The sequence below is a fragment of the Takifugu rubripes genome, unplaced genomic scaffold (genome assembly GCF_901000725.2).
Source record: "Takifugu rubripes unplaced genomic scaffold, fTakRub1.2, whole genome shotgun sequence".
NCBI lineage: Eukaryota > Metazoa > Chordata > Actinopteri > Tetraodontiformes > Tetraodontidae > Takifugu > Takifugu rubripes.
The window spans coordinates 866,873-889,861 of record NW_021821632.1 but is presented as its reverse complement, the minus strand read 5'-3'; the positions used below and the strand labels follow the sequence as shown (position 1 = coordinate 889,861).

General features: G+C 53.3%; 1 protein-coding gene across 1 annotated transcript; it reads left to right on the top strand.

The window, feature by feature from the left end:
* Positions 1-347: 347 nt before the first annotated feature.
* Positions 348-22,928, top strand: reck (reversion-inducing-cysteine-rich protein with kazal motifs). Its single transcript, XM_029831936.1, has 21 exons — positions 348-602; positions 9,168-9,226; positions 9,822-9,896; positions 10,254-10,290; positions 10,454-10,539; positions 10,602-10,649; positions 10,951-10,984; positions 11,462-11,659; positions 11,731-11,995; positions 12,072-12,245; positions 13,158-13,367; positions 13,475-13,611; positions 13,705-13,848; positions 13,941-14,126; positions 14,382-14,504; positions 16,555-16,726; positions 17,829-18,018; positions 18,181-18,388; positions 18,462-18,535; positions 20,482-20,637; positions 22,378-22,928. The coding sequence occupies exons 1-21, from the start codon at positions 410-412 to the stop codon at positions 22,594-22,596; spliced, it is 2,988 nt and encodes a 995-aa protein (XP_029687796.1). The 5' UTR covers positions 348-409; the 3' UTR covers positions 22,597-22,928.
* Positions 22,929-22,989: the final 61 nt, after the last annotated feature.

The following is a 22,989-nucleotide window of genomic DNA, read 5'->3' as shown; positions in this document are numbered from 1 at the left end:
GGACCGGTGTCCGCCGCCAGGCGTCGCTGTCCCGCCCCCGTTTGGATCAGTGGAGATGAAAACGTGCGCGCGTCGCTGCGGCTTTGTGAAGGGTTTTTATGTGTAAACGAGACAACTTTAAACATCCTTGTGAGGCCCGCTGGCCCCCGCTGGCCCCCGCTGGCCCCCGCGGCCCCCCCTGGGGGCCCTCTTCGGGACCTTTCTGTCTCCGTGATATCTTTATCCTTGATATCTGGGCCGTGCGGGTCGGTCCTGTCGGGGACTCCCTGCCGTCATTCCCGTTCCCTGACGTCATGACGTCAGCCCCGGGTGGGCCACTGTCCCGGGGAACCGGAGAGCCGCAGGATCCGGCTCCAGCGTCCCTCTGTCTGGGGAGCAGCGGTCGGCCCTCTGCTGTTGCGTTCTGCGCATGTCCCTGGTCCACGGTGGGGGGAGAGCGGGAGGGGGAGATAACGGGGATCCATGGAGCGCGTCACCTCTCCCGTGTTTCCTCTGGCTTCTTGTCCACGATGCGCGTCAGGAGTCCACTAAGATGCGTGCGTGTTGTGGGATAATCGCTCTTTTGGTGCTGCTGGTGAACTTGAAGGCTCTCGCAGCTCAGGGTGAGTTTCTGACCTGTCGCCTCGCGCGGAGCCGCTCGCGCTGCTCTGGGATCGGCTGCTGGCTCCCTTGGTTAGACCAGCTCCCGGCTCTGGGCTGACGTGCGTGGAGGTAACGCCAAGGTCCGAGTCTGCTCCCAAAGATCTGCGGCTTTTCGCTCCGCTCTCCGCGCTTAAACACTCCGAAACTACTTTCAAACTTGAAATGAAACCTTCAAACTGCGTGCGTGTGCGCGCGATAGAGTTCAGGGTTTCGTCTGTGCCCTAAAAAATGCGAGACGTGATAATTCTGTGTCCTACATGTGCTATAAGTTCTGTAAGCGTCCCTGGGGGGTCCAGGACCCGCAGGGACAAATTGGACCAGTCCTGTGCCAGTCTTGGGCCAGTCCTGGTCCAGTCCTGGTCCAGTCCTGGGCCAGTCTTGGACCAGTCCTGAGCCTGTCCTGGGCCAGTCCTGGGCCAGTCTTGGACCAGTCCTGGTCCAGTCCTGGGCCAGTCTTGGACCAGTCCTGAGCCTGTCCTGGGCCAGTCCTGGGCCAGTCTTGGACCAGTCCTGGTCCAGTCCTGGGCCAGTCCTGGGCCAGTCCTGGTCCAGTCCTGGAGCAATCTTGGACCAGTCCTGTGCCAGTCTTGGGCCAGTCCTGCTCCAGTCCTGGGCCAGTCTTGGACCAGTCCTGGCCAGTCCTGGGCCAGTCTTGGACCAGTCCTGGAGCAATCTTGGACCAGTCCTGTGCCAGTCTTGGGCCAGTCCTGGTCCAGTCTTGGACCAGTCCTGGCCAGTCCTGGGCCAGTCCTGGTCCAGTCCTGGGCCAGTCCTGGTCCAGTCCTGGGCCAGTCTTGGACCAGTCCTGGTCCAGTCCTGGGCCAGTCCTGGTCCAGTCCTGGAGCAATCTTGGACCAGTCCTGTGCCAGTCTTGGGCCAGTCCTGCTCCAGTCCTGGGCCAGTCTTGGACCAGTCCTGGCCAGTCCTGGGCCAGTCTTGGACCAGTCCTGGAGCAATCTTGGACCAGTCCTGTGCCAGTCTTGGGCCAGTCCTGGTCCAGTCTTGGACCAGTCCTGGCCAGTCCTGGGCCAGTCCTGGTCCAGTCCTGGGCCAGTCTTGGACCAGTCCTGGAGCAATCTTGGACCAGTCCTGGTCCAGTCCAGGGCCAGTCCTGGGCCAGTCTCGGACCAGTCCTGGAGCAATCTTGGACCAGTCCTGGTCCAGTCCAGGGCCAGTCCTGGGCCAGTCCAGGGCCAGTCCTGGGCCAGTCCTGGGCCAGTCCTGGACCACTTGGTCTGATGGATCCACACTGGAAATGAACCAGAATAAAGGACCAAAACGGGTCCTTCAGAGTAAAATAACATCAGTTGTTTACTTTCACTTTAGTCTTTTTTTGATTAAATGCGACGCAAACAGAAACAACAGTGATGATGAAGATGATGATGATGATGATGATGATGATGATGATGATGATGATAACAGCAACAATGATGAATAGAATCCTGTCCTTCACAACCTGAGTAGTGTGAGCCGTGTGTGTGTGAGTGTGTGTGTGTGTGAGTGTGTGTGTGTGTGTGTGAGTGTGTGTGTGTTGTCATCACCATCACTAAACTCTCCTCACATCGTGCAGCTCCCTCCTTTTTGTTGACAGTCTGACATGGATAAAACTTGCACACACACACCCACACACACACACCCACACACACACACTCACACACACCCACACACACACACTCACACACACCCACACACACACACACACACACACACACACTCACACACACCCACACACACACATGTGGAAATATGTGCAGTAACATGAGAGACCTGAGTGTGTTGATGGGCTCTTTATTGTGACTTTGCTGGTCTTGGAGGTTGTTTTGATTATTCAGCCTGGCTCAGCCTGGTCCAGATTTGGTTCAGCCTGGTCCAGACTTGTTCAGCCTGGTCCAGACTTGTTCAGCCTGGTCCAGACTTGTTCAGCCTGGTCCAGACTGGTCCAGACTTGGTCCAGACTTGGTTCAGCCTGGCTCAGCCTGGTCCAGACTTGGTTCAGCCTGGTCCAGACTTGGTTCAGCCTGGCTCAGCCTGGTCCAGACTTGTCTCAGCCTGGTCCAGACTTGTTCAGCCTGGTCCAGACTGGTTCAGCCTGGCTCAGCCTGGTCCAGACTTGGCTCAGCCTGGTCCAGACTTGGTTCAGCCTGGTCCAGACTTGGTTCAGCCTGGCTCAGCCTGGTCCAGACTTGGCTCAGCCTGGTCCAGACTTGGTCCAGACTGGTTCAGCCTGGCTCGGCCTGGCTCAGCCTGGTCCACAGTGTTTGATGTGAGCTCCACATGGGTGTAGGACGTGGTCACCCCTCCCCCCACACATCTGCCCGGGCCATGAAAGAACCACAGCTCTCAGATCCTCATTTGGAGAGCAGATTTCCTCCCAGCAGCAGCATTAGAGTGGCTCCAGAGTTCGTGGTGTGCCGGCGGACGGAGACTCTGGGTCGGCGGCGTGGCGTCGGGGCTCTCGCATGGTCCGTTTCTGTTGTTTGTGGAGGGATTCCATACATATCTTTGAGCTGTGGTGTGCTGAACGCTGTTGTGATCGGGGCTGGGAGGCTGGCCCTGAGAGGGAGCATCTGGAACCAATTTGACTCCTCAAAGCAGAAGAGGAAGAGGAGGGGAAGGAGGGGGGTCAGCTGCAGACCTTTTCTTCCCGTGTTCTGGGCGAGCAGCGCCGCCCGAGTCCCACAAACCTAATTATAGTTTGGTGAACACAAGATTAAAGTGCAGCGTATGTGGACGGATTCTGGTTTTGCCTGTTGTGGACGCCGGAGAACGGGGCCTAAATGGGTTCCATGCAGCACCCAGTACTTTGTCCAGCTAAATATAAAGAAAAGAAAAACAGCTGGAGCTCCTCCTCCTCCTCCTCCTCCTCCTCCTCCTCCTCCTCCTCCTCCTCCTCCTCCTGAGAGGAGCAAGAGCCCCAGAAGTGCCCATGAGTTGAGAAGCAGCTGAATCACAGCTGAAGCTGAGCTGCCATCAGCACAACTCTGAAGGGAGGATCTTTCTACAGTTTCTCTTCCTCAGACAGACCTTAATATACCCACCACTGAATGCTGACAGTAACCATGGCAACGGCCACACGCCTAAAAACGCCATTTCAAAGGCCACAACAACTGTTGTACCTTTAGCTGCCTTGTCACAGCAGAGGCATTGCTAAGCTAACGGTGAGTTCTGCAGCGTGTTGATCGCAGTATTTTCACGCCGATCCGCGTGTTCTTTAAGGAGAAAAATGCCAATTTCAACACCAATTCAGGATAAATATTACAGCGCTCCTGGCCAGTTCAGAACCCTCCAATAACAAAGTCAATGATCAGGGCGTGAAGTCGGACAACCTAACATCCCTCGACCCAGTCTGATAGAAACACATGGGCTAATTATTGATGCTAATCAGTCCAGTGTCCTCTGATTGGATGACCTCGTCTTCTTCCAGTTCCATTGGATGCTGTTGTTCTCCGCTGTTTTTAACTATTTCCTATGAGCAGATATCCAGGTCAAAGTTCACATTCTTCTTGCAGAGGAACTTATCAACACCAGTAAACTCTGCTGTCCAGTTTTACGATGGGGGTTTAACACTTTCAGCCCGACCGTCTCCCCTGATTCCAGTTATCTAAGCAACAGTCAGACAAGGGAGGGTCCCCTGACTGCTCATCTTCATTAACTTGCTAATTATTATATTATCGCTAACTTCTAAACGCGCTGTAACAGAAAACAGAAACTTACACAAAAAAGCAAACACAATTCTCTTCAAGCGCCTGTCGTGCTGTTGTGGTCCTGCTGTAGCGGAGCAGCACACGACCAAGGAACCTCACAAAGCCCCTCCGCTGACATCATTGCCTCTGGTCCGGTGTGGACCCCTGCAGCTACACACACGGCCGCTACACACACTGCAGCTACACACACGGCCGCTACACACACGGCCGCTACACACACTGCTGCTACACACACGGCCGCTACACACACTGCAGCTACACACACGGCCATTACACACACTGCAGCTACACACACGGCCGCTACACACACGGCCATTACACACACTGCAGCTACACACACGGCCGCTACACACACTGCAGCTACACACACGGCTGCTACACACACTGCAGCTACACACACGGCCGCTACACACACGGCCGCTACACACACTGCAGCTACACACACTGCAGCTACACACACAGCCATTACACACACGGCCGCTACACACACTGCAGCTACACACACGGCCGCTACACACACTGCAGCTACACACACGACCGCTACACACACGGCCGCTACACACACTTCAGGAGTGACTGATATTTCTCCAGAAGCACAGCAGCAGCTGGGTGTGAGGCCGATGGTGACGGGCTGCCAGCCTTCACCGAGTTCTGGAGCACAGCAGCATTTTAGCACTCTCAGCCTCTGTCTGCCAGCTGCCTCACTGTCGCGTTGCGCTGGTTTGTTGCGTTGTGTCGCTCTGTCTGGTCCTGTTGTGTTGTATCGCTGTGTCGGGTCCTGTTGTGTTGTGTCACTGTGTCGGGTCCTATTGTGTTGTGTCGCTCTGTCTGGTGCTGTTGTGTCATGTCACTGTGTCTGGTCCTGTTGTGTTGTGTCGCTCTGTCTGGTTCTGTTATGTTGTGTCACTGTGTCGGGTCCTGTTGTGTTGTGTCGCTCTGTCTGGTTCTGTTGTGTTGTGTCACTGTGTCAGGTCCTGTTGTGTTGTGTCGCTCTGTCTGGTTCTGTTGTGTTGTGTCACTGTGTCGGGTCCTGTTGTGTTGTGTCACTGTGTCGGGTCCTGTTGTGTTGTGTCGCTCTGTCGGGTCCTGTTGTGTTGTGTCGCTCTGTCTGTTTCTGTTGTGTTGTATCGCTGTGTCGGGTCCTGTTGTGTTGTGTCGCTCTGTCTGGTTCTGTTGTGTTGTGTCACTGTGTCAGGTCCTGTTGTGTTGTGTCGCTCTGTCTGGTTCTGTTATGTTGTGTCACTGTGTCGGGTCCTGTTGTGTTGTGTCGCTCTGTCTGGTTCTGTTATGTTGTGTCGCTCTGTCTGGTTCTGTTATGTTGTGTCACTGTGTCGGGTTCTGTTGTGTTGTGTCACTGTGTCAGGTCCTGTTGTGTTGTGTCGCTCTGTCTGGTTCTGTTGTGTTGTGTCACTGTGTCGGGTCCTGTTGTGTTGTGTCGCTGTGTCAGGTCCTGTTATGTTGTGTCACTCTGTCGGGTCCTGTTGTGTTGTGTCGCTCTGTCTGGTTCTGTTATGTTGTGTCACTGTGTCGGGTCCTGTTGTGTTGTGTCGCTCTATCTGGTTCTGTTATGTTGTGTCACTGTGTCGGGTCCTGTTGTGTTGTGTCGCTCTGTCTGGTTCTGTTGTGTCATGTCACTGTGTCTGGTCCTGTTGTGTTGTGTCGCTGTGTCGGGTCCTGTTGTGTCGTGTCTTGTGTTGTGTGGCTGCCTTGTGTTGTGTTGTGTTGGGGTCTGAGGTGCGTACTGTAAAGGGGCCGTTGGCCCTCAGGACCCTGGAGCCCTGGAGGTCCCATTCCTGGTGCAGCCAGTCCCACACGGAGCTCCTCAGAGGTTCTGACCGTGTTCTGAAGGCTCTGGGCGACGCTGCTGGATACGTCCAGCCGGAGGAAACCGGACCCATGAGAGGGCCCAACGTCCAGCAGCTGCTGCTGTGGGGACAGGAACTAGGAGACCTAAAGGTTCTGGTTCTGGGTGTCCCCAGGCAGGACGCCGAGAACGTTGCTCTGAAACAGAAGAACTCAAATCCTGAGCGGTTCCAGGGGCGGCCCGCCTTCCTGTCTGTTTGAATTGGGTCAAATCAGTGCCGTTGGGGGGTGGAGGGGCACTTACCAGAACCTGACCTGGAATAGACTCTAACCCGAACCTGAAGACAACAGAAGGGTGACGTGCACGCACACATGCACTCCATTTGACCAGCAGGTGCTGGAAACAACACTGTTAATGTGATTTACTGTTGGCAGAATGCAGCCACAAAGGAAAGTGTTGACCCCCCACAGCCTGACCTGCCCCCTACTGCTGGGCCACATGCTCCTCCTGGAGGGGGTCTCAGGACCCCTGCTGAGACCCCTCATTATCTGGGATGAAGGTGCTCCCAATCCAAACAGCATTTGTCTGTGAAAGTGACTTTTGGCCGTTCTGGGAACCAGTCACCACGTTCTCATCATGCTCCGCCCAACCAGTCCCCGCCTCAGTCAACCAGTTCCCCCCTCAGTCAACCAGTTCCCCCCTCAGTCAACCAGTTCCCCCCTCAGTCAACCAGTCCCCGCCTCAGTCAACCAGTTCCTGCCTCAATCAACCAGTCCCCGCCTCAGTCAACCAGTTCCTGCCTCGGTCAACCAGTGCCCGCCTCAATCAACCAGTGCCCGCCTCAATCAACCAGTTCCCCCCTCAGTCAACCAGTTCCCGCCTCGGTCAACCAGTTCCCGCCTCAGTCAACCAGTTCCTGCCTCAGTCAACCAGTTCCCGCCTCAGTCAACCAGTTCCCGCCTCAGTCAACCAGTTGGTACCAGAGCTGGAGCACTAGTGACACCATCACCAGATACTTTCAGCTGCCTCTTAAACACACCAGGTGATTTCTCAGCTGGACTTTGTGAAGACGGCGGCTCCCTGAGGGGGGACAGCTGGTGAGGTTTGTGGTCCAGGATGGGCAGCAGAGACCTCTGCTGGTGAGGAGTAGAACTGAATGATGTGTGACGAGCTAGAAAAGTCCTACTGGACCACAAAGCCCAGGCTGAAGAACTAGTTGGGGCAGAGATGTCTAGAACCTGGCCTCACAGTCTCGAACCTCTGGTGTAGAACAAGACTTTAGAACCAGCCCGGTCATTTTCAGAGCTTGGTTCCATCACTCATGAGCTGACGGTCACCTGACCAGGACACCAATGCTGAAGACAGAGAGTCCACCTCTGCTCCGTCCAACAGGTCCAACAGGTCCAACAGGCTCTGTCTGTCCCAGGACCAGCATCGGTCCTCATCAAGCTGACGGGTGTAAGGTGGTGTTTGGCTGCTCTGATCCTCTCAAATAACTCTTGTTCATGTTGTGAGGACGTTCATGCAGAATGGGGCCAGCGCTCATTAGCAGCTAGCTGGGGGCCCCGGCCCTGCCCCCCCCATTATTATGTCACCTGCCATTGTTCAGAAATGCCCTCTCTCTCCGAATGGTGAGTGTGTGTGTGTGTGTGCGTGAGTTTGTGAGTGTGTATCTGTGTGTGTGAGTGTGTGTGTATCTGTGTGTGTGTGTGTGTTTATGCGTGTGTGTGTGTGTGTGTATCTGTGTGTGTGTGTGTGTGTATCTGTGTGTGTGTGTGTATCTGTGTGTGTGTGTGTGTGTGTGTGTGTGTGGAGGTTGCCCTCACCTTCATTTAGGGCAACAAAACCAACCTCAAAAAATGGCAATAAAATGCTTTTATTTTGTCTGCTTTGAAAAAAGAAAACTATCCAACATCCCTGCCTCACCCAAACCAAGCAAACCACACACACACACACACACACACACACACACACACACACAAACACACACACACACACTCTTACATTTGAAACCTGCTTTTTGTTAGAACATCAAAGTGAAGCATAACAGAACAAATGATGAATTCCAGAACTCCAGAAGCACACACACACAGACACACACACAGACACTAACACACACACATACAGACACACAGACACTAACACACACACATACAGACACACAGACACTAACACACACACAGACACACACAGACACATACAGACACACAGACACTAACACACACACATACAGACACACAGACACTAACACAGACACATACAGACACACAGACACTAACACACACACACAGACACACACACACAGACACTAACACACACACACACACAGACACACTGATACAGACACAGACACACAGACAATCACACACAGACACACAGACACTAACACACACACACAGACAATCACACACAGACACAGTGATACAGACACTCACACACTCACACGCACACAGACACTAACACGCAGACACACAGACAATCACACACAGACACTCACACACAGACACAGTGATACAGACACTCACACACTCACATGCACACAGACACTAACACGCAGACACACACACACACACACACACAGGTGTTCTGGTTTCCATCAGCCTCCGTCAGTGCTGTGACCTGGTCAGTGGGGGGAGGGAACCTAAACAAAGAGGAGAAGCTGGTTCCTCATCCATCATCCTCTCACAGGCTGAACTCATCTTCATCATCGTCATCTTCATTCACTCTTGTTTCCACTTCAAATTAGTCCTGATTGATTTCAAAGCATTTCCTTTCAAAATAAAAGCATTTGGATTCAGTGTTTGACCTGAAAGGCCGATCCAAATTCCAATATTGTGATGAATGACGGTTCTTCTAGCCCGGTGTTGGCATGGACAGGTGAAGGGTTCTGGTTCTGTTCAGACTGAAGGTCTCTTCTTCTGATGTCGTCAGGACGTTTGGGGGTTGTTTTGGACTTGAGAATCACAGAAACGTTGTAGCTTTTTAGGATCTTTGACGTGAATCTTCATTTCTCTCAGATCCCTCCTGTTGCCACCAAGCTGCCGAGTTCACACCATGTAAGGAAGCATGTGACCAGGTATGAGCACGCACACACACACACACACACACACACACACACACACACACACACACTTCTCAGCCCTTTCGGTCAGCCTATAAAAAGCTTTCAGGGGGTGATGTGAACTTTCTCGTGCAGGAGTTCTGTGATGTTCTTCCCGTCTGTCCCGGCTCTCCATCTTCTCCCTCCCTTCCCTCACAGAGGGGTGTGCTCAAATGGTTCCAACTGCTTTCCATATGTCATAAACGTTGTACTGGCTCGCATGTGTCGATGGATTTAATTTCCACATTAAAAGAGTTCCCTTTTAAAAGAATCCAACATCATTTTGATCATTTTTTGTAGTTTTTTAGATCCACTTTCATGTTAGCAGTTGTGCAGCTACATTCATGAAGCTAGCTAAGCTAATGCTAATAGATAAACAGGAGGCGCTAACCTTTGGCGTCATTGTAGCGATGCTGCTGCGGGCTGAGGCGGCTGCTGGGAGACAAACGTGATCACTTGAAGAGGAAACAGAGTGGTTGTTCTGGCCCAGCTCGTTGGTTTCCTGCCGCTCAGCCTGGTGACAGGAAGTGGTTTTTTTTGTTTCAATTGTTGTGTTTTCTTCTGGTTTCAGCTGGCAACCATAAAGAGTGAGTCTCGTCTGAAGCATCTCCTGCAGAGGTTACCTGGTTACTGCCCTGAGTCCATGGTGAGGAGGCAAAGAAGAACCTAACACACACACACACACATGCGTGAACACATGTGTGTCCGCTGGTCCAGGAGCAGTGGACACACGTTGTTCCAGGGGGACGGTTGACCCAAGGTTCTCCGGATCTGGTGCCTTCAGTGTGTTTGGGCTGTTCTGGTCTGAAGAACGAGATCTTTGCTAGTGTCAAGAGTCGCAGAGCTTCTGACAGAAGCATCTTCATCACTGGGTTTCAGCTGCTGGAGCTTCAACGCTGGGCTGAAGGTCTCAGGGTCCCTGGAAGGGTTGTGGGGGAGGTGCACTCAATAACCTCACGTGTGCGTTACCTCTTTAATATGAAACATTGTGTTTCTCCTCCAGAATGAGCTGTGGACGTGCATCAACTCCACACTTCCAGGTAGGCCACTTTCACCGGCGTGTTGGCCTCGTTCCCCCAGCAGGCTGTGAGGGCTGCCTTCATTAGCACGTAGCCCAAACCAGCGTCACACAGGAGCACGATACATCTAAGGTGTGCAACGTGTGCGCTCACCTCTGTGGCCGTGCTGTCCACTCTTTTCCAGGTGTTTCCAGGAAGTCGGAGGGCTGGGTGGGGCTGGGCTGCTGTGAGCTGGCCATCTCTGCCGAGTGTCGCAGAGAATGCAGACAGGTCAGATGTTCACGTCTGGGTTGAGGTGTTTCAGGGTCTGAGTCCATCCTCTGTCTTCACAGGCTTCATCGGAAAATGACATCATCAAAGTCTGCAAGAAGGTCACCGAAGTAAGTAGATGATCCACAGACCATAATAGTCATGGTGTGGCTGCAGCTGCTCTCAGTCCTCATGGTGGGGAACCACCAGCTGAAGGGTCCCAGCTGATGGTGGCCACTCCCATGACAAGTGTAATAACATGGTTATAAACAGGGGGTAAACAATCACAAGTCCTCTCAGCTGCTTTGACAAGTGTAAAACATCATCATCACCATCACCACTGTCTTCATCATCATCATCATCATCTTCATCATCACCACTGTCTTCATCATCATCTTCATCATCATCACAGCTTTTTTATTCTCATTCCAGAACTCCCTCTACAGCTGCATTACCAAAAATGAAAGTAAGACTGGACACACACACACTCGCTCATACACACACTCACTCCCTCATACACACATTCACACCCAAACTCACACACACACCGGAGCCAGACAGGATATGATGTCAGGGAGTCACAGGAAGTCTGACCTTGGTCCAGTCTGTCCTGCAGGATCACATGAACCTTTATAAGTGCTTCCTCAGTTTGTATCCTGAACCTATTCTGGAACGGGGACCATCCAAGCCAGCTCAGGGACCCTCAGTGGACCCTCAGTCATTGTTACTGTCAGGGCTGCCCACAGGTGACTGACCCACAGGTGATTGACAGCGGGCCAGGGTATGTTGCAGAGGTTCCTGTTGCTGGCTTGGTGCTTCGACGCTGGGTTCTATGCCTCACCACAGTCCCTCACCTGCCCCAGGGTCTCTAACTGCATCCCCCCTGTGCGTGTGTGTGTGTGTGTGTGTGTGTGCGTGTGTGTGTGTGTGTGTGTGTCCTCAGTGGGCTCCACATGCTGCAGCTATGCAGGACGCCACACCACGTGCCGGGAGTACTGCCAGGCCATCTTCAGGACAGACTCCACGCCCACCATGTCCCAGATCAACGCCGTCAAAGAGTACTGCCAGAGTCACAGCGCTCAGCTGCTCACCTGCGTCAGCAACTTCACTAAGTCCTACCCCATACGCAGCCCTCTGGACAGTGAGTGTGTAGTCCATGCTCTTCTCCTGGTATCGGCCTTCTGACCGTCTGCTGACCTCCGTCCCCCCCAGGTCTCCACTGCTGTGACCGGGCAGAGGCCACCCACTGTCAGGTGGCCTGCCGGCGGATCCTCCGCACCATGAACACAGAGCATGAGATCATGGAGGGCTTGATTGAGGAGTGTGGGTCCCAGCCTCTGCCCCAGGACCCCATGTGGCAGTGTTTCCTCGGCAGCGCGCACCCTCCCTCCCCACCGAAGGTGGAGACCCCCCACCCTTCCAAGATGGACTGTGCCAAGCTGCACTGTTGCTCAAAGGCTAACACGTCCCTCTGCAGGTAGGATGGTAGTGAAGGCGCTCCCGAGGCGAGAGGAGCCGCCGTGTCGCTACGACCCACCGTGTCCTGTCCACAGGGACATGTGTCAGGAGATCAGCACCAACTGGGGCAGTCAGACGTGGCAGGACTTCGACCAGCTGTGTGAGTACAACCCAGTGGAAGCGGAGCTCCTCAACTGCCTGGCCGACGTGCGAGAGCCCTGCCAGCTGGGCTGCAGAGACCTCACCTACTGCACCAACTTCAACAACAGGTCGGTCGCCTGCTGCAGCCCTTCCTGTGTAACCTCTGATCCTTTCTGGTCAGGTGATCTGCCTGAGGGGGCTGCTCCCCCACAGGCCTCCTGGTATTTACGCTCTCTGGGCTCAGACCACATGTCACCTTTCACGGCTCACACCTCCAGAAAGAGCTCCAACACTTTCATTCATCCTTCAGACGATTGTCTGAACGTTTGCGTGGGGAAACGGTTGAGAAAACGCCAGAAAAGGCACCTGTGGGTGGAGCTGACAGGCAGCCTGCAGGTCTAACAAGCCGGCCGTCTGCAGATGGAGCCAAAGGTGCACCAACGCTGGAATGAGACAGCCAGCAGGTCTGGCAGCACTGCTCCGCACCGCACACAGGTCAGGGAAGCAGGAGCTCGTCTCTCAACGTGAGTCACCTGTGGAAGTGTCTTTATAGCGGATCCTCAGAGTGGCCTCCACGGTGACGTCCCAGGAAATGACTCGACACCAGTCACCTGCGGGGGTGGGGGGGGGGCTTCCCTGTGTGACTGTGTCTTCATTCTCCTCCTCTTACACAGGAGACCAGTCTTGTGAGCGGTAGACATTAACGCCGAGTGAACACCTGTATTGCTGCCCCACAGCTGCCAGGCAACATTTGATGGTCGTATTTTCTGTTTCAAATCCCTAAATAAATGCAGGTGTTACCTGAGTGTGATCCACCGCTCCTCAGCAACAAACGTTCTCTTTGGGCTTCAAGTCTTTTCCTAACATCCTGGCATCAGGGTGAGGGTGTAGTTTATCACGGGGGCTCCCAGGAGGCCTCCTCTCCAAAGAACCAGTGATGAAGCCCAGATGCTGCTGGTGGAGGGACACTGGGATGTGACTCCCGACGGGCCTGAACACATTAACCGAGTCCACTGGGGGACTCCTGCTTCTGTCCACAGGCCCACTGAGCTGTTCCGTAGCTGCAACGTCCAGTCGGACCAGGGCGCCTTGAACGACATCAAACTGTGGTCCAACGGCACCATCAAGATGCCCTTCATGAACATCCCGGTGCTGGACATCAGGAAGTGTCTGCCGGACATGTGGAAGGCGGTGGCGTGCTCTCTGCAGATCAAACCCTGCCACAAGTCCAGAGGAAGTGTGATATGCAAGTATGGGAGCTTCTGCTTGTAATTACACGTCAATAGCTGACACACGGAGAAGACGTGTTGGCGGGCGCCACGCTGACCTCCGACCCTCTGCCACCGCCCCTCCTCAGGTCAGATTGTGTGGACATCCTGACCCAGTGTGGAGACAAGAGACGCTTCCACGAAGGACAGACTCCAGAGAGGATCTGTGAGCTGCTGTCGCCGATGGATGACCCTGAACGCTGCATCCCGCTCCGCAGATACCTCAGTGAGTGTCCTGAAGACCTCCACCTTTGGTGCTCACCTCCAGACAAACGAGGAGAAAGCTCTAACCCTCACCCTATCTTCACGCCCCCTCAAGCCCCAAGCACCCTGGGCAACAACGACATTGAGGAGGTGATCCACCCCTGCAATCCCAACCCCTGCCCCAGTAACCACGTGTGCCAGGTCAACAGGAAGGGCTGCCTCGATGGCCTCAGCTGTCAGCCATACGTCTGTGTAGCAGGTACGCCTGTGGCCACACCTACAGGCTCCATACTGCAGCATGCGCTCACGCGCGTGTGTGTGTGTGTGTGTGTGTGTGTGTGTGTGTCTCAGGGTGTAAGCTGTGTGAGGCTTCAGACTTTCTGGTCCAGCTGGATGCTCGTGTCCAGGTGCCAACTCGTGCTGGTCCTGCTGGGTGCTATGAGGTGTGCAGCTGTGGTCCCAGTGGTCGGCTGGAGAACTGTGTGGAGACGCCCTGTGTGGACATCAAGCCCTGCATGGTTGGGGGGCAAAGGAGAAGTAAGGACACGTCTGAGAGCAGCTAGCTGCAGGGACTATAGGTAGAAGAGAACGGTGGTTGAATGTTGCTGTGTAGAGCTGATTTCCTGGAACTGCAGGTCTGAGGATTTAGAATGTTTACAGTGATGGTGACACCACAACAAAAGTGTCTCCTAGAAGCTCCAGGAACCACCACAGAGGAGACACGGAGGTCCTGAGTGAGTGTGGGCCCGGCAGGCAGCAGGCGCTGAAACATTGACATGTCTGTGTCACCAGGTCATGGCTCCACCTTCAGGGTGGACTGTCACAACTGCTCCTGCTACGCTGGGGACACCATCTGCCCCAGACGAGAGTGCCTCAGCCCAGAAGGCTCCAGAGTGGACCGTCGACATTCCACTGGTGCGTGTTGCTGCTTCATGGAGCCGGTTTATGGCTGCAGAACAACAGAGGCTGAACGGAACCAACCTGTTCTAAAGGTGTAGCCTGTTAGTTTAGTCGGAACCGCTGAAGACTGGATAGTCAGAGTTAGGAGGTCAGAGTTAGGAGGTCATGGCTAGGAGGTCATGGATAGGAGGTCAGAGTTAGGAGGTCACGATTCAGAGGTCAGAGTTAGGAGGTCATGGCTAGGAGGTCATGGTTAGGAGGTCAGAGTTAGGAGGTCACGGTTAGGAGGTCATGGCTAGGAGGTCAGAGTTAGGAGGTCAGAGTTAGGAGGTCACGGTTAGGAGGTCACGGTTAGAAGGTCAGAGTTAGGAGGTCATGGTTAGGAGGTCAGAGTTAGGAGGTCACGGTTAGGAGGTCATGGCTAGGAGGTCAGAGTTCGGAGGTCACGGTCTGGAGGTCAGAGTTAGGAGATCAGAGTTAGAAGGTCAGAGTTAGGAGGTCACGATTCAGAGGTCAGAGTTAGGAGGTCATGGCTAGGAGGTCATGGCTAGGAGGTCAGAGTTAGGAGGTCACGATTCAGAGGTCAGAGTTAGGAGGTCATGGCTAGGAGGTCATGGTTAGGAGGTCAGAGTTAGGAGGTCACAGTTAGGAGGTCACGGTCAGGAGGTCATGGTTAGGAAGTCACGATTCAGAGGTCAGAGTTAGGAGGTCACGGTTAGGAGGTCATGGCTAGGAGGTCATGGTTAGGAGGTCACAGTTAGGAGGTCATGGTTAGGAGGTCAGAGTTAGGAGGTCACGGTTAGGAGGTCACGATTAGGAGATCAGAGTTAGAAGGTCAGAGTTAGGAGATCACGGTTAGGAGGTCATGGCTAGGAGGTCATGGTTAGGAGGTCAGAGTTAGGAGGTCACAGTTAGGAGGTCACGGTTAGGAGGTCAGAGTTAGGAGGTCACGGTTAGGAGGTCAGAGTTAGGAGGTCACGGTTAGGAGGTCACGGTTAGGAGATCAGAGTTAGGAGGTCACGGTTAGGAGGTCACGGTTAGGAGATCAGAGTTAGAAGGTCAGAGTTAGGAGGTCACGGTTAGGAGGTCACGATTAGGAGATCAGAGTTAGGAGGTCAGAGTTAGGAGGTCACGGTTAGGAGGTCATGGCTAGGAGGTCACGGTTAGGAGGTCACGGTTAGGAGATCAGAGTTAGGAGGTCACGGTTAGGAGGTCATGGCTAGGAGGTCGTGGTTAGGAGGTCGTGGTTAGGAGGTCACGGTTAGGAGGTCACGGTTAGGAGATCAGAGTTAGGAGGTCACGGTTAGGAGGTCATGGCTAGGAGGTCGTGGTTAGGAGGTTGTGGTTAGGAGGTCACGGTTAGGAAGTCATGGTTAGGAGGTCACGATTCAGAGGTCAGAGTTAGGAGGTCGTGGTTAGGAGGTCACAGTTAGGAGGTCATGGTTAGGAGGTCACGGTTAGGAGATCAGAGTTAGGAGGTCACGGTTAGGAGGTCATGGCTAGGAGGTCATGGTTAGGAGGTCGTGGTTAGGAGGTCATGGCTAGGAGGTCACGGTTAGGAGGTCATGGTTAGGAGGTCAGAGTTAGGAGGTCATGGTTAGGAGGTCATGGCTAGGAGGTCATGGTTAGGAGGTCGTGGTTAGGAGGTCAGCGTTAGGAGGTCACGGTTAGGAGGTCAGAGTTAGGAGGTCATGGTTAGGAGGTCACGGTTAGGAGGTCATGGTTAGGAGGTCAGAGTTAGGAGGTCATGGCTAGGAGGTCACGGTTAGGAGGTCATGGTTAGGAGGTCAGAGTTAGGAGGTCATGGTTAGGAGGTCATGGCTAGGAGGTCATGGTTAGGAGGTCGTGGTTAGGAGGTCAGAGTTAGGAGGTCACGGTTAGGAGGTCAGAGTTAGGAGGTCATGGTTAGGAGGTCATGGTTAGGAGGTCAGAGTTAGGAGGTCATGGCTAGGAGGTCACGGTTAGGAGGTCATGGTTAGGAGGTCAGAGTTAGGAGGTCATGGTTAGCTAGGCAGAGTTTTAAGCAGCCCATCAGCTCATTAACCTTCTGACCCCGACCCTACAGGTCTTCCCTGTGGTTGTCCTGACCGCTTTGTGCCAGTGTGTGCCACTAACGGGAGGACCTACCCCAGCGCCTGTGTGGCCCGCTGTCTGGGATTCAAGGACCACCAGTTTGTCTTCGGCATGTGTGGCTTCAGTAACCCCTGTTCCACCAAACCCTGCCAGAGGAACCAGCGGTAACACCCGTCCCCCTCAACACCATCGTGATCTTTAACAGGATGGAACCTTTAGGGATGTGTTTGCTCTATAGAGATGGAGAAAGACTCGCCTTGTTGTTTGAGGATAGAAAATCCTGACTGGATTCATCACGCATGTGATGGTACTGAGTAGAACCACTAGAACCACTTCAGAGTTAGCAGTTATCTTCATCTACTCAGAATTTCCAGACACTTCTTTTGTTTGGTGCACGTTAGCATCGCATTTGCTGCCTTTTCTCTTTTTTCTTCATCACTTATTCAGATTAAGTAGATAGATAGATAGATAGATAGATAGATAGATAGATAGATAGATAGATAGATAGATAGATAGATAGATAGATAGATAGATAGATAGATAGATAGATAGATAGAAAGATAGATAGATAGATAGATAGATAGATAGATACTGTAGATAGATAGATAGATAGATACTGTAGATAGATAGATAGATAGATAGATAGATAGATAGATAGATAGATAGATAGATAGATAGATAGATAGATAGATAGATAGATAGATAGATAGATAGATAGATAGATAGATAGATAGATAGATAGATAGATAGATACCACAGGAAGTGAGCTGGTGGTTATTATCCTACAATAGCACAAATATTTATATTTATTTAAAATGGTTCTTTGATTAAACCCAGGCGCAGCAGTTGCTACGGCAACGGGGCAAGGTTTCTTTTTGTCTTGAAAGTTTTTCATTCCAGCTTTGACACTGTGGTGCTGAGTTCCTGTAGGTTCTGTTCTAATTTGCTTTTCAGATTTGAACTCTGTAAGATGGATCTTGTTCCGTAACAGCGTGTTTGGAGAGAGGACATTAGCGTCCTCGCTCCCATCGCTAGGCTAATCTCACAGCTAGCCAGAGTACCCTACAGATGTTTCCACATTCAAAGGTCCACACCTTTGAGGTCCAACAGGGTTCACCAGGTCCAAAGGCGCGACAGTGACGTGGTCAGCCAGCCACGTGGTCAGCCACCTCCCAACACGCGTCCCATCCTGGGAAGTGTTCCAGTAGCGTCCCAGTCCTGCGGCACCTCTCAAGCTGCCACAGTTGAAGATGTTTGTGTTTGTAGGTGCGTCCCGAAGTACCGCGTCTGTCTGAGCGACTCCTCGGACTGTCCTCAGCACCAGTGTTTGGGACGACCCGGCACCTGTGACAAGAACGGCGGCGAGCTGGCCTGCGACAGCGATGGCGTGGTTCACCCCAGTCTGTGTCACCTGCAGCAGGCTGGGAAGAGGCTGGCCTACCTGGGCCACTGCCAGGTACCAGCACCCCCCCCCCCCCCCCCCCCCCCCCCCCGCTGAAGACAGCTCAGGGATGAACCGGGTCACATTTTGCCCCCAGAGAGCCGCACCACTGAGGGTTTTCTCATGATGGCGCTAACACGCTAAGACCGATGCCTTTGTGCTGCCAACTGTCCCCAGGAGGTCTGCAGGAAGCCTCGGCAGGTGTGTGGCCACAATGGGGAGACCTACAACACCGTCTGTGATGCCTTCTCCAACCGTGTCACCGTGGACTACGAGGGCCCCTGTCACGCCGTGGGGGCCCTGACTGATGGGGCCCCTGACTCCGCATGCAGCATTGTCTCCTGCCTGCTGCCGTCTCCTGGCTGCCGGGCTGTTACTCCCCCAGGTGGGTGCAGGAGGACGGCGTAGATGTCCGGTGAGCTGATCCCACTGGGGTTTCACCTCTGACCTCTCTGCAGGCGCCTGCTGTCCCATATGTGCCAGCATGCTGCAGATCCTCTGGAACAAAGACGGGATGAACACCTTCTCTAAGGTAAGGCTCCTGTCCTTGTTTTACCGCTGACACACAGCAGCAGGAGCAGCGACGGTGACCGGGTCAGTGAGCTGACAGGAAGTCAGGGTCAAGTGCTGGCAGAGCTGGCAGAGCTGGTTGTAGTTGCCTGTGTCGGCCACTAGGGTGAGCTGTACATCTCTGCTACAGCCGCACATGTGCAGCCGTCTGAATCCACTCGGAAGGCTCCGTTCAAGCCCTTCAGCAACATGACGGACAGATTTCAATATCCGGGAACATTCTTTGTGAGCCGGAGGAGACCGCAGCACTTCCCTGTCTGGTTCCATCCAGCCACCGCCCGTCGCCGCTCGGCTGTAGAAGAGGAACACCCGTGAGGAGACGGGGGGGGGCAGGGCTGCCAACAGCAGAGAAGCAAATCACTTGATTCATGACGTTGTTCCCAGAAATCCATGGCTCCCCCGTGTCTGTGACTGCCTTCTGTGGCGCAGCAGCCGCTCACAACCTACAGCTGTGTGTGCACGTACGTGCGCAGGGCTCCGTTGTAAAGAATGTGCTCCAGACGTCACTCCTCATCCTGAAGGGCAGATGAGCCGTTCACTGTCTGGTTTAGCCGTCTGCTTGCTGTTTAAAATGCTTGTTCCTGGCGGATCCTTTAACTGCTGCCAGCTTTGAAGCTAAGGAGCTTTTAGGATGATCATGTTGTGCACAAGCAGTTCTCCAGACTTCAGAACCTCCCTCATTTAAGCTGGAGGACAGTCTAAAAGCTCACTCCAGAAGGTGGGCCCATCAGTGTTCTCACACCTTCTGGTTTAGTAGAAGAAGAGAAAAGCCGTGACCACTAGAGCTACGTGGGCTTCTTCACTCAAGAGGAGGATTTTATCCAAGACCACATTTGCTCTAAGGTCTTTGTGACTCCACACAAGCACTTGAGCAAAGAAAAAGTGTCCACGAGGGGGACATGAGAAGGACCCTCGTCCTCACCACCCAACCGATCGGTCCTAAAATGCCTCCAAGGCGGGGGGGTGATGGAGGGGTGATGAGTGATCCAGAGTCTGCTGCTGATGTCCAGCCCTGTCTCCTCAGTCCAGCCCTGTCTCCTCAGTCCTAAGATGTCCCAGACTGTCTCCTCAGTCCTAAGATGTCCCAGACTGTCTCCTCAGTCCTAAGATGTCCCAGCCCTGTCTCCTCAGTCCAGCCCTGTCTCCTCAGTCCTAAGATGTCCCAGACTGTCTCCTCAGTCCTAAGATGTTCCAGCCCCGTCTCCTCAGTCCTAAGATGTTCCAGACTGTCTCCTCAGTCCTAAGATGTCCCAGACTGTCTCCTCAGTCCTAAGATGTTCCAGCCCTGTCTCCTCAGTCCTAAGATGTTCCAGACTGTCTCCTCAGTCCTAAGATGTTCCAGACTGTCTCCTCAGTCCTAAGATGTCCCAGACTGTCTCCTCAGTCCTAACATGTTCCAGACCTGTCTCCTCAGTCCTAAGATGTTCCAGCCCTGTCTCCTCAGTCCTAAGATGTTCCAGCCCTGTCTCCTCAGTCCTAAGATGTTCCAGCCCTGTCTCCTCAGTCCTCAGATGTTCCAGCCCTGTCCCCTCAGTCCTAAGATGTTCCAGCCCTGTCTCCTCAGTCCTAAGATGTTCCAGACCTGTCTCCTCAGTCCTAAGATGTTCCAGCCCTGTCTCCTCAGTCCTAAGATGTTCCAGCCCTGTCTCCTCAGTCCTAAGATGTTCCAGCCCTGTCTCCTCAGTCCTAAGATGTTCCAGCCCTGTCTCCTCAGTCCTAAGATGTTCCAGACTGTCTCCTCAGTCCTAACATGTTCCAGACTGTCTCCTCAGTCCTAAGATGTCCCAGCCCTGTCTCCTCAGTCCAGCCCAGACTGTCTCCTCAGTCCTCAGCACCCCTAGAAGATGAGCCATTTTCTGAAGGCATCATCCAACCTTGATTGTGTTTGTTTTGCTTGTGTGTTTTCAGCTGAACAAGAACCGGCCGGTGACGGTCCAGGACGTGCTGCAGGTCCTGCGTCTGCACGTCTCAGTGCCTCAGTGTGACGTCTTTGGCTACCTGAGCATCGACCACATGCTGGTGGTCCTGGTCGTTCCGGCGGACCGGCAGCCCACACCTCTGCAGGTAACGCAGGCAAATCCTCTGTGAGGAACCTTTAGGATCATGTCCATCAGGACAATGGCCACAGCTCAGCACCCATGCTGAAGCTGAAGGCTGGGGACACATTTTACTGCAGGCTCCATTTTAGTGGAACTCGGTGAGCTGGGAATCACGACATCACAGGTGATGAGCACCACCAGATCATTGGAAGCTGCTGTGAGGAAGGTCTGAGGAACTGTCTGGAAGAACATCACCAGCAGCACCATCAGAGATGTGTGTGAGCAGCTGAGCTCATCCAGGACCTGGAACAGAGCTGCTGGTGGATGACACCAGCTCGTCCTGGACCAGCAGGTCCACAAAGCTGAATGTGCTGCCCCGCCCAGCAGTTACAGATGTGCTCCACAAATGTGCTCTTCCACTCCATAAACGGGACGTGAGCAGGAGAAGCTGGGCTCTGCAGAAGTAGCTGCTATTTTCTGGTCTTCACGGCGTCTGTAGGTAGAAGACGGCGGTATTGATTTTATGGAAATGTTTCTGAACTCCAGGTCTTCCTAAAGCGCTGATATCCCAGCAGCAGTTTTACCATCTTCACAAGTTCTGACCACTGTTTCTAACAAATGAAGGATCTTCACCTGTTTCATAAAAGGTTACTCATTTATGTGGGAAAACATCGCCTTGAAATTCAACATTTAAACTCTTTGCTGAAGATGCTTCTTTTCAAAGCTGCTGTTCTTATTTTAGATGTATGGGTTGTGATCTTCAGTGGAGGCATCATGAGGGCTCTACACCCACCACAGAGCAAGACGAGGTGGAGCCTCCAGTCTTGTTGGGTGGATGCTTCTCACAGCTGGAGTTGAGGATGTTCTGATCTTCTCTGCAGGTCCTCTCCAGCTCTTTCAGAGTGGATTGAGACCATCAGACACTCCGCAGAGATGTTTGATTGGGTTCCTGTCAGGGTTCTGCTGCTTGACTGACTTTCTTTGGGTCTTTGACCAGGAACCTTTTTTCCTGATCCCTCAGGTTATTTGGACATCCTGGTTGTTCCAAACTTCTTCTATTCCAGAGTGATGGAAGCCACTGAGCTCGAGAGAACCTTCAAGGCAGCAGAAAGGTTTCTGTAGTCTTCTTCAGAGGAACTCTGGAGTCAGCTCTTCTGACCTCATGGTTTGGTTTCTACTCTGATACCATCGGCTGTGGTGTGAATTCACCACTGCTGGACCCTAAAGAAGCTGTAGGAACATCTGAGAGATGATGGAGAGAAGTGGAAGAACCTCAAAGCTGAAGTTCGGGAGTCTGAGTGCTGTTAAGAGAATATTTACATCATAAAGCCGTGGTCAAAAATCCAGGCGGTCAGTCTGATCTCCACAGACCTGCCTGTCGTGGCCCTGAGACAGGTTGAGGATGTTCCTCCATCTCCTTTTGGGGGTCTTTTGCCCTACCAGTTGGAACCTGCAGCTCCACTCAGAAAGACAGTCAGCAAGTGCCCAACTTGGTCCAAGATCTATCCTCCATAAAGGGCCTGTGATGGTTCCGTTCTCACTTTGTCGTTCCGTCTGTCTGCTCTGGGTGTGAATCCTCTGGCTTGTCTAACATCTCCATGAAGATCATGTTGGGAGCGGGTCCAGCAGCTTTGTAGGTCGAGTGTCTCACATCAGCTCGGAACCTAAGAGGAATCTTCTTCCATACCTGGGTCACACTGACTGGCTGGTCCAGGCTGAAGTGTTGCTGGTGGCCCTCCATGACCTTCTCTGTTGTGTGTTTTAGATGGAGGCCTGCAGCAAAGAGGCTGAGAAGATAGACTCTCTCATCAACCAAGCCAGCCCCACCCTCATCTCCCATGTGCCCCTCTCTGCCTTAATGTCCTCGGAGATCAAGACCACCTCCGTCCACTCGTCTGGGGGCCGCCCACCTTCTCTGCAGCCAGGCCTGAGCTTCCTGCTGGGGCTCCTCATCAGTGCAGCCCCCGTCCTCCACCAGCTTTAACGTTCCTTCTAGTGAGCTGCTCATTCAGTGTTCCAAAGCACCCCCTCCTGACAGGAAGGGGGGGGGGGGGGTATGGTGAAGGGAGTGTGTGAATGTAGTTCTGAAGCATGAAGAAAAGCAGCTGAGACATCTTCTGACAATCATGGCCGCTGACTGCCTGCGTGGTCCACAATCAAAATGGTGGAAGAGCTATTAATAAGGACAGCTTTGTGTGTGTGTGTGTGTGTGTGTGTGTGTGTGTGTGTGTGTGTGTGTGTGTGTGCTGGGCAGGTGACTGCAAAGGTGTGTGTGTGGGTGTGTGTGTGTGTGTGTGTGTGTGTGGGTGTGTCCATCCAGCCATGTGTGTGTGTGTCTGTCTGTCCATCCACGTATGTGTGTGTCCATCCATCCATC